Source organism: Malus domestica, chromosome 10, assembly GCF_042453785.1.
Source record: "Malus domestica chromosome 10, GDT2T_hap1".
NCBI lineage: Eukaryota > Viridiplantae > Streptophyta > Magnoliopsida > Rosales > Rosaceae > Malus > Malus domestica.
The window spans coordinates 3,198,923-3,215,959 of NC_091670.1; the positions used below are offsets into that span (position 1 = coordinate 3,198,923).

At 36.9% G+C, this 17,037-nt stretch overlaps 1 protein-coding gene across 3 annotated transcripts; it reads left to right on the forward strand.

The window, feature by feature from the left end:
• Positions 1-4,425: 4,425 nt before the first annotated feature.
• On the forward strand, positions 4,426-13,492 carry LOC103444651 (sterol 3-beta-glucosyltransferase UGT80B1-like). Of its 3 annotated transcripts, none has more exons than XM_008383604.4 (15): positions 4,426-5,417; positions 5,496-5,603; positions 6,316-6,458; positions 6,869-7,111; positions 7,350-7,461; positions 8,027-8,197; positions 8,860-8,923; positions 9,580-9,637; positions 9,745-9,922; positions 10,009-10,139; positions 11,014-11,116; positions 11,445-11,521; positions 11,660-11,707; positions 11,848-11,997; positions 13,006-13,492. In XM_008383604.4, exons 1-15 carry the CDS (start codon positions 5,348-5,350, stop codon positions 13,204-13,206), a joined length of 1,857 nt encoding a protein of 618 aa, XP_008381826.2. In that variant the 5' UTR covers positions 4,426-5,347; the 3' UTR covers positions 13,207-13,492. The 3 variants fall into 3 exon arrangements, with proteins under 3 accessions (XP_008381826.2, XP_070663245.1, XP_070663244.1); XM_070807144.1 differs by having other exon boundaries at positions 4,943-5,417; positions 5,507-5,603; XM_070807143.1 differs by lacking the exons at positions 4,426-5,417; positions 5,496-5,603 and adding an exon at positions 6,137-6,213.
• Positions 13,493-17,037: the final 3,545 nt, after the last annotated feature.

Sequence of the window (17,037 nt, forward strand, 5' to 3'; positions counted from 1 at the left end):
TGGTTCTAGTCAGGTATCTCGGCCTGACGTTCGGCCTTCAACTTGTTTACTTCCTTAAGGTGCTGTAGGACAAAGGGGGTCTTGAGTGGAGTCATGTACCACTAGGATTTTCTTTCGTAAATCTCCATTGCCTCTTGGAAGTAAGAAAGTTTGAGTAAGGGCGTGTGATTTTTCCTTGGACTAGTCATACTGACTTCTAGGGCGAGTCTGTCGGAATACCTCAGAGTCCCCTGTACCTTCATGTTCCTCTAGGACATGTCGTTCCTTCCCTAGATTGGCAGTTAGTCTGGGTCGTGGAAGGGGACCGAGTCTTTTAGAAACCCTTGGGTCATTGATCTTCGAGCATATATGGAGGGGATTCTCTTGACGTTGCTTTAGGAAGTCTCGGCAATCACGATAAACGACTTTCGATCCTTCCAACCTTTCTGCAAGGAGGTGTCTTCCTCCACTTCTCCTGCTTCGGGTCGAAGCAGCTGGGTTGAGAGAAGTCTCATGTTGATCAATGTTTTGATGATTAGCTTGCTCCTCATCAGGGATTCCCATGTCGAAGGAAGGTGACCCTCCGTGTTGGGGGGCACCTAGATGATGATTGATGTCTACAGGGGCAACAAGCTTGCGTGTTTGAGTACGCATAGTTTCGTAGAGCGTCTCAAAGAGCTTTTCATACTGCTCCTAGAGGACCTCATTCTTCATTGCTATCTTGTTATTTTGAGCTTTTAACTCATTGACTTTAGCTTGAAGAACAACCCTCTTTCCTTCCTTCTTTCGTTGCTTCGCACTAGGTGCAAAATGGGTGTCATTCTGTGTGTTATGGCTTCCTTCGCTCCTCATGTTGGAGAGGGATACCTGGTCAAAAGAGAGTGTACTAATGGTGGAAACCAGCTTGACAAAGCTGAAGAGAGTGAGAATAAGTGTCATTCCCACAGACGGTGCCAAATGTTGATGCACAAAATCAGTGAGGACTTTGGTACAATAGAAAATGTTAAGTTTGTGACCTTCGCTAGATTGCTCTGGTCACTAGTGTGGATAAGTATGTAAATGGATAGAGACAGGGAAGCAAACACAAGATGTACGTGGTTCACCTAGATTGGCTACGTCCATGGAGTAGAGGAGTTCTCATTAATTGTGAAGGGTTTACACAAGTACATAGGTTCAAGCTTTCCTTTAGTGAGTACTAGTAAATGATTTAGTACAAATGACATTAGGAAATATTGTGAGAGAATAATCTCTATTTATAGAAGAGAGTTTCTAGTTTCATTCTGACATTGACACATGTCGTGTTGTGATTGGCTTCTGATGTTGACACGTGTCGCGCTATGATTGGCTTCTGATGTCGACACGTGTCGCGCTGTGATTGGCCTCCTGGTTGGAGGGAAACTCTTCTGGGTCCTTGACGGTATAACGTTGACCGGTGCTCAGTAATTTCGGGATTGTTCAAGTATGGTACAAACATCACCCGTTAACGATGAACTTTGAGAAAAAAAAACCAAATTAGAAATCATTTAATTTGTTGATTAACATTGTCAAAATTTATGTGAGAGATTAATTTCATAAGCACTACTCGCACCTTATAGATTTTTAATCACAAGCACTAGGCGCGACTTACAAATTTATATTGATATTTTTATTTGCCAATGTACTTTCACTATGCACAAAGTTGAAATAACAATCAAATAAAAAGTCTAAAATTATAGAAATTCGCAAGTAATGCTTATCAAGCGTGATTAAGGTCAAATCAAACTTTAAAGAGTCAAATTGAGTTTCAAATTCAACGAAAATAAAATAAAATCGCAAAATAGAAAATACGTCAATAAATAGTGAAATTCAGAAATGGTATTTCACACTTGCGGTCACTTTATCTAGCAGTAGAGATGATCGTAGTTTTTTTGCTAAGCTTTTTTTTTTTTTTGGCCAAATGATAGATTTTATTAGATTAGATATTAGATTAGTCACTGACAGGGGTTTGAACCCACACTGTCATGCAAGAGCTCAACATCTTTCCACCACTGTGGTAAAATGCCACTTGCAGTTTTTTTGCTGAGTTGGTGTGGAGTATTTGGACAACGATGTGTGAGAGGATTCCTACGGTAAGAAGCTAACAAGCCATGCTATTAGAAAGTGGGCGGAATGCCCTATTTTTGAATTTCAGGTGGTACCAAATCAATGCATCAAGGCAGGGACGTTCTTTAGAGGAGTTGAGATGGCTTCATCCCCCAGTGGGTTATTCAAAGTAAATGTTGATGGAGCGTTCATGGTTTCGATTTTTTGACAACATAATTGTTGGCAGGAAGGGAAGGATTCGTATTTGCAAATTGCATATGACGCTCATGCTATTACGTTGAAACTTCATGCTAAAGGGGTTGTGGACTTGATCTCTTGATATGGATAACCGTATTTTAGAGGAGATTGATGATTTGAAGAGTAGGTTAAGTCGTTTTTTTTATATCGATGGCAAACACGTGAAGGCAACATGGTGACTCATGAATTAGTGAAATATGGACTAGCAATGGAGTTTTTAATACATGAATGGAGGAGGAACCACTTTGGTTCCTGAAAAGTGAGTTGAAGAATTATAATTGATTGAGCAAAATGGTGAGGCGCTCTTTTGCAGAGCCTCCTCTTGCTTCGATAAGCTCTTTGTACTTTTGTTTATGCAGCAATTAAAAGCTCAGTTTTTATACAAAAAAGAATTACTTGAGTTTTTTGTGATAAATTTCACATATGATGTATTGTAGGTGGTAAGGTCCAAAGTTGGACACCATATCAATGTGATTAAATAATGAGTTACTAATTTATCCCTCTAAAATTTTAGCATGGTATTAGAGTAACTCCAGCATTGCAAAGGCCTCCTAGGGCAACTCACTATTGAATCCAGCAGTGAATAATAACTGCCTTTAATAAACAGTAACTGCTTTTTGCATCTCCACCCCTAACTTGAATAGTCATGATAATAAGCAATAAAATATTAGTATTTTTTTTCACCCAATCCATACATCCCCATCACCCTTTCCTCTTTTCCCCTCATTTGACCGGTTCTTCCTCTCTCTCTTTTCTTTCTATCTCTCTCTTCCTTTTTTCTTTCTTTCTCTCCCTTTTTTCCAGCTCACTCTCGTGAGCTCTCTTCCTCTTCCTCTTCAAACCTTCAACAAATCAAGCTCAAAAATAATATTTTTGGAATCCTTGGAACTCAAGGAACCCAACCATGGCCTTGCATGCGACATCGGTGCATGGTGTGAGGTCCTACCATTGAAGCCGAGAGCTTGAGGTCTTAATCTCGAACCCAGGTGATGTTTTTATCACTATCTTGTGTGCTTGAGCTTTAAATCTTGTTGTGTTGCAATTCTTATGGTTTAATTGGAGGGCTTAATTCCCTGAATGCATCCCATTCTTTTTCCAAATTCCGACAAAGGAAAACGGACGAATTCGAGCCAGATCACCCTGAGGTCAACCACACATCACATAGCCATTAGGCTCTCGGGCGATGGATTCCCGCCTAGCTTGTCCACTGGGCCTGAGCTCCATTGCCCGCATAGGCTAGAGCCAATTGCTGGGGCCATTGGGTGATTGGAATCGCAGGTCCATCGGGCTACAGAGCACACTGGAATTGCTCTTAAAATGGCTTATTGATAGGGCTCAATTCATGACGCCTCTAAATAAAATAAAAAAGAGAGTAGGCGTCACTAGACAAAACAATCTATAACAACCCGTTTCTATCTGTTTCAATCAATGGTAAGGTTGTGAAACTAATCCAATGTAATGGCTACACTATCTAACATGTATAATCATTAAATAATAATATGATGAATGGGCATTGAAGTGGTTGGTTAAAAGCAATATTCTCACTGTCACACCTTCTCAATCGGTCCATTTTAGTGAACAAAATGTCATTATCTTTTTGGTCGCATTTGTTTTGTCTCTCTCAGGTTAGACATCAAACGGTAGTGTTCTCTTATCCTTGTTCAGTTCAAATTAAATGTCCTTTTAGTTTCTTGTTTTCAGTTGTGTTTTTTTTTATTAGGTGAGAAATTAAATGACGAGTTTGATATTAAATTAGTATAAAAAGTTAATTATGCGACAATAACCCAATATCATATCCTGTCGAGGGTACTATGATTAAATACTCTATAGCCCTTGATAATCAACTCCCCTGAGGTGTCCAGACTGTTGGTTTGGTTGAGTAATTCTGGTATTAAAAAAAAAAATAAAGTGCTTACCTTTCCCATTAAAAGTAAAAGGCAAAATAATGATTTAGAAGTATGCGATAAATATAGGGAAATATTATTTGGCGTTTAAGATTTTAATTATGTTTTTTTTTTATAAGAATTTTTATTTTTTAAATAAAGAGCATTTAAATTGCATGATTAATTTTTTTGGAATGTCAATCAATTTCTTAAATATATATAGGACTAATTATATTTTACACTATTGAAGATGATTTCTAAAATCGGTCACAAGATTCTAACTTTTTTCACATTACACCCTCAAATTCTGAAGCACCAAAAATTTGACCAGTAGTCGGTTCGAAGTACAACACTGTCTCATATTATATGTCCAAGTTCCATTGAAATCCAGACAGAGAGAAGCTTCCTTAGTCCCCCTTCCTTAACAACCCAACCTCTCAATTCAAAGACTCCAAATTTTTCTTCAACTTCCTTCCCTGTATTCTAGCAATTTTTTATAGGACCTCTCAAGTTGAAGCGCCATATTTTATTGCGCATCAGAATTTCTTAGTACCCAAATAATTGCTTTCCGCTTTCGTTGGATCCTATGCTTTCAGCTTAAATCCGTCGAAAAAGCACGTTTGCTTCAGTTTTGGTATTGCTTTCGAACTTCAAAGGCGGTTTAAACTTTCGCCCACCAAATGGTCCACGCTTTGACTGACTGGTAGTCATGGTTGCTGTCTTTTGGTCAAAAGCTGTCGATGATCTGTGAGTGGAACAGCTAAATTTGGATGATTTCGACTTTTGGGTTTTGAGCTTGTGGGTTGTGTTTTTTTTTTTTTTTTGTTTTTTTTTTGTTTTTGCTTGTTTCAGCGATTCTCTGTCTTGTATTTTGAAGTTCTGGATATTGGGAAGTGGTTTGTTTAAGGGTTTGAGGTTTTTTGTTTTGGTGGGGTTTTGTTTTTGTTTGTGTTTGTGTTTCTTCACATCCTTAAGTAGAATCATTGGATTGTGGGAATTGAATTGTAAGTTATTGCAGTTGGGTTTAGTTGGTGGCTTCAATTCACGGCTTTTTTCAGATTCATGTTTTAGTGAATTTAAGAATATGGATATGAGGAGCTGAGATTAAGGTTGTCGGAGTTGGGGTTTGGTCGGTTTTTGTCGCGCAACCCCGTGCACTAGGCAAAATGGGGAGCAATGGGGTTGACCATCCATTGAAACATTTGGAAGAGGAAGGTGTTAGCAGCCAAGGACAGAGTAAGTATTTTCTGCAAAGTTGTCGAAATTTATGATTGGAAATGGATAACAAGTATTCAATTTAACAATTGGTTGCAGGTTCTTTTCAGGGAGAGAGGAAGCAGAAGACAAATTCTGCACGGCCCTCTTCGGTTTTAGAGATTTTTCAGGAAAAAGAATTCAATGGTGCTTCTTCACCTTGGAGAGGTTAGTGCTCCCACGCAGTCTGAGTTGTAGTTCCTTTTGTTGTTTGTTATGCATTGAGGGACTAAAAATGAAGCTTTTCCTTGAAGAGAGTTGACCAGGTTCTTTCTCTTTAGGGTGAACTATACGATTCTAATTGTTTCTTGACAACCTGGAATTACTTAATATTTAACCGAGAAACTCAATGAACCAAAATTTGTTACGCGTTATTGTCTATACAATGCGGAAAGGAGTTTCGTGATTTAGCTTAAAATTCAAGTGTAGGATTTCTGTATACTGCCAGGATGTTAGTTGTGCTCTTAGTTTAGTAATCAGCCATTATTTAGTGAAGTTCCTTAGGTATAAATATGTCTTGGAATTTGGAATTTAGATGACCAGACTGAAGTTCTAGAGCGATGCTGAAAAGAAACGAAAAAAAGTGATTGAAGTAGTAGAATAGTTCTTAAAATAAGTATTATCTAAATTGTGAAAATACCTATGATTATGTCACACTATTGTTGTTCTTGTGGCCAATCCTTTTACTAAACTTTTCAGTGAATCATAGGATGATGCAATCATGATCCAAACTAATAGTCTAATTAGTACAATGATGTGATCATGCTGACCCCAGATGGTACTGCACTTTAACGGCATACTGGGATCCTAAGTATTTCTGTTTCTTTTGTTTTAGTATTTATCTATTTGCTCACTGATACGTACACGTATGTTCATGAAGGTTTGGACAATTCAATCACAGCGCCTATTGGCACTCCCAAAGGTTTGCTGATTAAGGAGCATGAGATTAGATTCTCTAGATCCATGATGGAGAAGAAGGGAAGGCATGACTTAAAGCTGGATAGACTGTCAGAGCGTGAAAAGGTAGATACTATCATATGCGTGGTTGCTTGTTCTCATACCCTGTTTGCTTACAACTTTTAATTTGTCCACCTATCAGAACTAGAAACATGTTTGTTGGACTAGTTTCTTTCATGAAGCTGCAACTTCATGCTGAATAGATGGATGCCAAATGTTGTCCCCTAATTTTATTTGAAAAGCATGAGTGTATGACAGTCCCTGTCTTACAGTATCTTATATTTTTTTCAGTACCTGATGACTGTGACATAAATTGAGTTATAATTGACGGCTCCAACCACTGAGGTTGCTAGTTATCCTCCACCCCACTCCCCTCCCCCCAATTCTTTATTAACAAAATTTGGAATGCAGATGGTTTTATTTACTCGTACATTCTCCTTTTGGTTGATCATTGTTTCTCCGGTTTTGATTTTCAGAAAAAACTAATTGTTGAGATGGTCAAGATACAAAATGATGGAAGAGTAGAAGTTGATTTAGAAAAAAGTGCACCTGTTGCCTCTGAGTTGTTAGAGCTCCACACTGTCGAAGATGTGCCCATCAATCTTGATGAGATGCCTTCCAATACCATCAAGTCAATTCCAAGGTTGAAAATTTGCATACTTGTTGTTGGAACAAGAGGAGATGTACAGCCTTTCCTGGCTATGGCAAAGAGATTTCAGGCATGTCCAACATAACAAGATGACTTTGTTTTGAATAATTTACCGTTGTTGGGCACTAATTATTATAGCTCTTACCTGTAGAGGTAGGCCATGCTATGATGCTAGGCTGCTAGGCATATTAAATTTTAAACATCATTGACATATTCCTGTATCCCTTGTTTGAAAAATGATGTACCTTATTGTCTATATGTTTCCTGCATGTTTGAATGGTTGTAGATGGTTTGATCTTTTCTTGCAGGAGTTTGGCCATCATGTCAGGTTGGCAACTCATGCTAACTTCAGTTCTTTTGTGAAGTCAGCTGGTGTAGACTTTTATCCGTTGGGTGGCGATCCTCGTGTTTTGGCAGGATGTAAGAGGTCCTATATTGGAAGTACTTTTTTTAAATGATATATAGCAATTTATCTCATTTTTGGTAGCGATCTTGTTGGTAGATCACTTCCTATGTCTCTGTCTATTTTGTCAGATATGGTGTGAGTTTATATGTGGTTCATATAGCCGACCCCACTTAGTGGGATAAGGCTTTGTTGTTGTTGTTGTTGTTTGCTCTCTCTGCTGTTTACTTTCTCTTTCTTGCAGCTGAACCTTAATCTGAACAACTTGGGAACTTCTCTCCCTCTCTCTCTTTCTCTCTCTCTCACGCACATGTGCACGCACACAACTCACTCTTCCTCTCTGCATAATTTTCTTATGAAAGCTGAGTTGTAATTGTGAAAGCTGAGTTATTCGATTGATTATTGACCACCTTAAAAATTTAAAATTACAACTATTCTTTACTCTTTAGCCAAAATTCAAGATTTTCCAATTCTTGGAGCTCTTATTTATGTCACTGGTTACTCTAAATATGTTTAATGTTCCCAAATTGTCCCCTCAAGTGCTTTATTGAATAACTGAAATTTAGTGCCATTTAATTTTAGATATGGCCAGAAATAAAGGTCTCATTCCATCCGGGCCAGCAGAAATATCAATACAAAGAAAGCAACTGAAGGCAATTATTGAATCTCTTCTTCCAGCATGCACAGAACCAGATATAGAAACTGGTGTACCATTTAAGGCACAGGCAATTATTGCAAACCCTCCTGCTTATGGTGAGTTATTACAAGTGGAATATTGAATGTCACTTCAATTGAATTATGTTTCTGGTAAGTCAGTATGTATTACATCTGACATAAGAGTTTATGATGAAGTATTATTGCCAATTAAGTTAGAAAGTGGCGTTGTTAGCTTATGAGTTGGCCCTGTTTGTTTTCTCAGAATGTTATGTCCTATGTGTGTTAACACTTCATTTCAGACTTCTTGCGTCTTACATCATCTTTTGTTATTGGAGCTTGCTGGTTCAATCAAGATTAATTAAACCTTTATATAGACCATCCCTTGTAGTTTATAAATGATAGGGTCCCGTTGGGCTCGAAATTAGAATATTGATTTTGGACTGATGACTATAGTGGTTGGAACTCGGAAGCCATGCGCTGAAATATTTAGTTAGCAAAAGGTTTAGACCCTTATTTATTGGAGTGGTTGGAACTTGGAAGCCATGCGCTGAAATATTTAGTTAGCAAAAGGTTTAGACCCTTATTTATTGGACCTTTGTAGTAATTAGATCTGTCTCTATGGTTCTAGATCTGTCTCTATGGTTGTGTGAAAATATAAAGTGTGAGTAATGAACTTATTCTACATCTTTTCTTCTTCTATCAAAAAAGATATAGTTCAATCGTGAGCAACTTCTTTTATCATGTGGTTTGGTTTGCAGGACATGCTCATGTTGCAGAAGCTCTTGGAGTACCCCTTCATATTTTCTTCACAATGCCATGGACGTAAGTTTTGACCACTTGTTTTCGTGCTTTATTTTGATAGAGTAATTGTCCTCTTGCCAGATGCTATGACTTGTTGAGTTAGACATTCAATCTGGACCACTCATTCAAATAGGAATCCACTTTAAGAGTTTTTCAAATTGACAGTTTGGAAACATGCTAGAGTTTCTAAAATGTTTCCCAGTATACATAATAATATTATACAGTACAATTCTAGTACGATTCTAAGGAGGCAACTCAGGCTGTGATCCTACTAGTTAGGTCCTGTATTAAAACACTTTTAAAGATGGGATTAGAATGCTCCGATTTGGAGTCTTATAGTCTTCACCAATAAGAGATATTTAGGATTATGGATTACCTTCTTAAGTTTCTTCATTAGATCGATCTTAGCAAGTGTCAAGCGTATGCAAGTATAATTAATTTATATATACCATTTGGAAGTAGAAAAAGTAGGAAAACTTTCTTGGTCACATGGATTACATTGGTGTTTCAAGTTGACATGAATAAAATTACAAAATGAAATCTATTTAAGGAAGCTTAAAGGAAACGTTATGTTCTTATTTTTGTTTTCCAGTAGTATGTTATGTCTTGAATGCTGGTTTATTTTGCGGGGAACTCTCTTCTGTGTTATGCCATCTTACTTATCTTTCTATAGACAGGCCTACTTATGAATTTCCTCACCCGCTGGCACGTGTACCTCAAAGTGCTGGTTATTGGGTATGCTCTTTTTTTGGTATTTACTTCTATTTATTTTATTGTCATATGGTTGGACCACTGGATTAATTGATGGCAAATATAATTCCATTTCTCTTTGCCACATCCAGCTTACATACATTGTTGTGGATTTGTTGATATGGTGGGGCATTCGGGGATATATTAATGACTTCAGAAAAAAGAAGTTGAAGCTTCCTCCTATTGCATACTTCAGCACATACCACGGATCAATATCTCATTTGCCTACAGGCTATATGTGGAGTCCTCATGTTGTGCCAAAGCCAAGTGGTAAGTAATTCGATATTTATTAGACTCTTCTGCCAGTCACAGTGGTATATTTGTTGGTAGGTTTTGACGTGGTATGATATATGCAGATTGGGGATCTCTTGTGGATGTTGTTGGTTATTGTTTCTTAAACCTAGGGTCGAAATATCAACCTCAAGATGAGTTTGTTGAATGGATTCAGAAAGGGCCTAAACCTATATATATTGGCTTTGGAAGCATGGTATATATTTTCTTCTATTAGTTTCTTTTCTTGTCATTTTTCTCTTCATATAGTATGACAATTAGCTAAACAGGTTCCTTCAAATATCTATTCAACTAGATGAGTAACCCTGTGTTTTCTCTAAATCAGTTATTATATTCTCTTTTTGTGGCCTTACTAATGTGTACTCTCTTCTGAGTGGTGTGACATCTAGTATTTGTGAATAACCAAGGCCAGAAATTGGTAGTCTTTTACGTTGTTAAAGTCTTACATTGATAGAGAATAACTTATTATTAACTTATATAATGTATTTAGTGTTACAAATATTTCACGTTTCAATTTCTGTATAAGGCTAGGAGAGTTTCGGGATTCAGTTATCAGCTGGTGCATGTCTTGGGTTCTTTTTGTTTTAAAAATGTAAATAAGGCTTGTAATTTAGACTTATAGATAACATGCTGATAGAGTTGGACAGCCACTAGCCCCCACAGATTAAGCCATAAGGAAATAGGCTAATAATTTATTTCAAGCTTAGTCGAATCTGGAAGGATTGGTGGGACTATCTTCAATACTTTGGCTTGAACGTTAGGAAAGTTCATATAACTTTTTTGCAGATTAGCATTGTTCCTTGAAAATTGATGATTATCTTGTGTAGTAATATATGCATCTTCTCCTAGAGAAGCTTAGGGGGCTCTTTGAGTACCTTGATAATAATACCAATCACTTAAATTGCTTGATACGTGTAATTGTGGCTGCTTACTTATTTCTCAAGTTGTTTTAATACTTTGATTTTTATCTTTATTTCTGTCAGAATTCACATTTGTGGCTGAAAAAAAATCATGTTTTCGTCAGGTTTTGAAAATATTAGAACCTAAAATTTTGCCTGTTTCTTGTTAAGCCGCTCGATGATCCCAAGAAAACTACTGATATGATATTGGAGGCATTGAAAGATACAGGACAGAGAGGAATAATTGATAGAGGTTGGGGGGACCTCGGTAATTGTAAGTGTATTCTTTCTAAAATTAAGTTTCATGCTTTAATATGTTCTTGGAAATTCCAGTCTGGTTTAACTTCTTTGTCGGGTATTACGTGTTTTGGTTTGTCAATTCATGTTTCTGATGGCACCATCTTATGATTCTCTCTGTTTCTCTTGTTAAATTTGTCCTTTATGTGTTTTGAACTTCAGTTGACTACCATTACATGTTTCATTATAAGGGTATTTAAACCAAAAAGCGGGAACAAGAAAATCTGTTCTAGTCGCTTGCTTTAAATTAATGAAAACGTATCTGATATCTTTTCTTCTAATTTGGTTTGCATGTCGTGTTTCAGTTACAGAAGCATCTGATAATGTTTTCCTCTTGGAGGACTGCCCTCACGATTGGCTATTTCCTCAATGTTCAGCAGTGGTAATGTTGTATTTTATGGTTTCACCTTTTTGTTCCTTTTTAACTAATTACTACTCATGTAACCCGTACAACGATATCAATTGCAGATATTGATTTTTACTGCATGTTTTTGAAAGCTGTACTATCACAAATATGCAGGTTCATCATGGTGGTGCTGGGACCACAGCTACGGGATTGAGAGCTGGGGTAATGTTCTTTTCAATCAGTGTGGTCGTTTTAAATTATTTATTTCTGGGAGAGTGTCTTTTACCATTGTTTTGGTTTTTTTTTTTTTAATTTTTTTTTTTGCTGGATGTTATCTAATTGCACTATTTTACGATATACAGTGTCCAACAACCATCGTGCCATTCTTCGGCGATCAGTTCTTCTGGGGTGATAGGATACATGAGAAAGGCTTGGGGCCAGCACCAATACCTATTTCTCAGCTCAGTGTTGAGAGCCTGTCAAATGCTATTAGATTTATGCTGGAGCCAGAGGTATTACTGCTTTGTATTCATGCCTTATTTAATCAACAAAATATATCTCGTTTTGAAAATTATTTGCTTGTCATATGAATGAAGAAATTGGTGGGTGTGGTGCCTTGTAGAAATCATTCTACGAATTTGTTCAAAGTTGCGACAACTTAAGATTGCTCTTCATCCTTAGTATCTCTTCCTTCTTAGTTCTTATTGAATCAAATTCCTTGTAACCGCCGCCACTAGATTTTATTCATGGAGCAATTACACATGAATGAGTGTGTGAGAGGTGTGTTTTTATTGGTCGATGTTAGACAGCCAATGAACCTCAAAAGATTAAACTGTTCCTGAATGAGCTAACAATGCATTAGCTAACAAGTCACAATATGTGAACCCATGTGGCTTTACTTTTAGCATTAATAGCATTACCTTGTACGAAACCAGGTTAAATTAAATTCCTGATTGCACCAAAAGACAGCCTTCAAGAGTACGCGAACTACGAAAAGTAGGAAAAACTGCTCTGGATTTAGACCAGACCACAAAAAACATAATTCAACAGCATGAGAACAAGCTAAGCAGAACCAGAAACCATGCAATCCCGGAACAACTAACTGAAACAAATCAAATACACTAACAACTGCCATGTACAAGTATTAGAATGTTCGCAAAAGAAAAAATTCTTACAACATTAAAATTATTCCTTAAAACGAACACAAGCAAGTAGAGATTCAGATACTAAACAAATATTTCAAATCCTTCAATTATTCATCAACGCTATTCCTCATTGCTCAGTGGGAAGTACATTTAAAAATGAAATCAAATATGATATGATTAAAGTTTCATGTTTTTATGTTTTGGTAAACAATAGCAATATTTTGTTCTGATCCTTCACATCAATTTTCCTTTTTATTCAATTTCCCTATAGATGGTTAAGCTTTCATCTTTATACTACCAGCCATGTGCTGTGAAAGTAGTGCAGCAAAATAGCACACCATGCATTCGTTCTAACCAGGAATTGAACCATCTTAGGTTAAATCTCGCGTACTAGAAATGGCAAAGTTGATAGAGAATGAAGACGGTGTTGCCGCTGCAGTTAATGCATTTCACCGGCAGTTACCTGCTGAGTTACCATTGCAACCTGCATCTTCAGAGGAAGTTGAGCCTCCAAACCCTATGGTGTGGTTATTTCTTCAACTTGAGAAGTGGTGCTGCCTACCGTGTGGTGTGTAGGATTCTTGCTGTGTCTTGTGCTGTTGTACAGATACGTTTTTCTTTTTAGTTTTTTTTTATATTCTCATATAATTTAATTTAGCGCTTCATTCATTTCATTCATGGCTTCCCTGTGTGGGTTTGATTGATAAATTGATTACAAGCTAACGTAGGGTTTGCACAGCTTGTGTTAGAGTTTTACAATAAGTCAAATTTCGTTTCAGTTAGTAAAACTGACGAAGCAAGAATATAAACATGCTGAACCAACTCAATTATTTATATCAATTTTTTTCTATAATTTGCTTCAGTTTGTGTTGTATCAATGTTCATTGACCTGTGAAATATAGTTGTTTTGTCCTTTTGATGCTGTACCCAATCTTGGTTTGCAAGCACTCTCTTCTGGGATAGGGCCAAGTTTCGGCTTAGGGGACATTTATTTTCCCATCTCAGGCAATTACAAGTTTCGGCTGGGTGTTGCGTTGTAAGTTGTAATCAGCAATTCTTGTTGGTTTTAAGAGATGAGAGGAAACAGATTCGCCAGTGAGTAATTAGAATTTGATCAAGTTGTGCTATCATATTAAAACAAAAACATTATTGTTAATGTGGTAACTTAGACGACTTTTTAAATTTTGTTGTCTATTTAATCTAATATTTAATTATACTAAACTAAATAATTTACTTGAATTTGTAGTTGAAATGTGTTTGGTATTTGAAGTAGAAGATTCAATATATATATATATATATTTGTGGGTAAATTATGAAAAACTACCTCAACTCAACCATAGTTTTATACCTCATCTTTAAAACATTTCAATATTATACCTTATCTTCGAAGTTATTGTAATGTCATATCTTCCATTAGTTTGTCAATTCTTCTGTTAAATGCTGATGTGGCTTGAGGTTGAGCTCATTTTTTATTAAAAAAAAATTAAAATACAATTATTTAAATATTTTTATAAAAATAATGTGGGACCCACCCACCTTCTTCCTACCCCACCCATCACCCCCCACCCTTCCTCCCTTCACTCCAAAACCATAACCCCCTTATTCCCCATCCACCCGTGTCCCCCACCCCCAATCTTCCTTCACCACCAAAATTAGATCCCCTATCACCCACCCTTTTCTCCTAAAAATTCCCTTTCCCCAAAAAAATCATATTTCTTCTTCTTCTTCTTCTAAGCAACCCGACCCAAAAATCCCCCATCACCCTTTCCCCTATCCTTCATCACTCGCCTACTCCCTTATTTCCAAATATGGGGATGGAGACCGAGAGCCAGAGCCAAAGTGGACTTGAGAAATAAGAGATCCTCCTCGATCATGTGTTGATGACGAAAATAAAGACCGGAGGTGAGGTGGGTTTTTCGATGGACAAGTCGTACTCGGTGGCGGTGTACTGGGGGAAGAGCTCGGCGAGGAGGTTCTTGTCGGAGATGGAGGCGTAGTGGGGAGGGAAATGGTTGCGGGTGAACAGAAAAGGCAGATCCAGATGTTGGCGGCGTAATCGACGATGGATAAGGGGTTGAGGATGGAGCGGCAGGTGTGACAACGGATGGAGGGCTTAGGGGAGGATGGGCATGGAGGGGAATGGCTTGATCATAGTATAGATAGCTGGGTGGCTGGGTGGAGAAGATGATCGAGTGGGGAGGATGAGGGCGAGGGAGAGTCACGGTGGGGTTCTAGTTTTGGAGTGAAGGGATGACACGTCTTGATCTCGTTATTCCCCGAACACCATGATAGACACGTGCTGGCCGACATCCGAGGGTGACAAAAGCCATTTATTAAATGCAAATGTTAAGAATAAGAAATAAATAAGACTTATAAATTTAAGTATGATTAATATGTAACTGAGGAATGTGTTTAGAGCATACAACTAAACTAGAACACTGAAATAAATAATATAAAAATTGAATGAACAAGGAATGGGTCATTCACCGAGAGGATTCGAAGATGCCGATGCGGAAGTACCTTGACGCCAGGGTTATACCACTCGATTCTAAGTCCTGAGGGGGCACAAAACATACTAACCCCCAAAGTTTTATGAAAACTAATAGCATAATAAGTGGTAGGTTTTCCGAAAACCCTAGCATGCCATAAAACATCTCATAAGCATATCTTGTATATAGTGTGCCAAATAGTGGTATCAAATAATAATATCTCTCGGCCCATTGCTAGCTCCATGTCTCTCGACCCGAAGTCAGATATTATTTCTCCAAGCCCCTTGCCAGCTCCATATCCCTTGACTCGAAACTAGGGATTATTTCTCCTGGCCCATATGCCAACACTAGATCCTTGCCCCTGGCTGAATAATGACTACTAGATACACACAAAAACATTGAGCATAATCTTTCCAAACATAGGTACATATATCTAAAAAACATAGGTACCTAATTAAAACTAAAACACGTGGGCCCTCCATGCACACACATTAAGACCCAATACAATTTTTAAAATCGGGGGTGGGGTTTTACAAGGGAGGAAGGGTGGGGCGAGACAGGTGGGATAGGAAGAAGGTGGGTGGGTTCCACATTTTTTTTATAAAAATATTTAAATAATTGTATTTTAAATTTTTAATAGAAAGTGAGCTCCGCCTCAAGCCACGTTAGCATTTAATAGATGAATTAACAGACAAACTGAACTTAATTAGAATTTTTTGCTTTATGGTTTAGATTTTCTTAATGTCAAGGAAAATATTTCTTAAAAGTTTTGCAACATGTAATCGACTTGGTTTCATAAGACCTACATCTAGATGACTTGGTTGTTAAGATTAATGTAAGATTTTCAGTTGATATTTCTTGAGGGTGAAACACCGTTTGAGAAACGTTTTGGGCCTCATTACAATTTTTTTCACTTATTTTGTATGTTTCGGCTTAAATATTCTACTATAAATACTTTTGTGGCTTAATAACTGGTAAAACCACTTCCAAATGTATTTTAAAGATTTTCTTAATGTCAGGGAAAATATTTTACGAAAATGAAAGATTTGCATTTCCACAAAAAATGTGGGGGTTAACTCACGATTTTTTATCGGTTTTGTAAATTCGTATAAATATCTTCATTAAATATATTTGTTACTTAAAATTAATGTAACTTTCCGTCGATATTCTTGAGTATAGACCCTTGTTAAGGCAAAGATTTGGGCCTCACTACAATTTTTTTTTCATTTATGTCGGCTTTCACAAAGCACATGGCTGTAGATGTGAAGTCTTTGATTAAAAATATTTGTAACACAACATCATATGGCTATAGGCGTGGAGTCTTTGTTAACAAATAAAAGTTTTGTAACAAATAATTGACTTGGTTTTATAAGACCTACATCTAGATGACTTGGTTTTTAAAACAAATATAAGACTTTCTGTTGATATTTCTTGAGGGTGAAACACCGGTTAAGAAATGTCTTGGATCTCGTTACAATTTTTTTTCATTTATTTTTTAGGTTTCAGCTTAAATATTATACTATAAATACATATGTGGCTCAATAATTGGTAAAACTGTTTCCAAATATCTTGTAAACATTTTCTTAATGTCATGGAAAATATTTTACAAAAATGAAACATTTGTATTTTTCACAAGAAAACGAGGGTTAACACTCACGGTTTTTTTATCGGTTTTATAAATTCATACAAAAATCATCATTAAGTCCATTTGTTTTCACATTCACGTTATCGTGAGGTACTTAAAATTAATGTATAGCTTTCCGTTGATATTCTTGAGTATAGACCTTGGTTAAGACAAATATTTAGGGCTCACTACCATTTGTTTTCATTTAATTTTAGGTTTCGGCTTAAATATACCATTCAAACTAAATCTTGGCTCAATAATTGGAAACAAATACTCTGCCCATGCGAGCTCCTT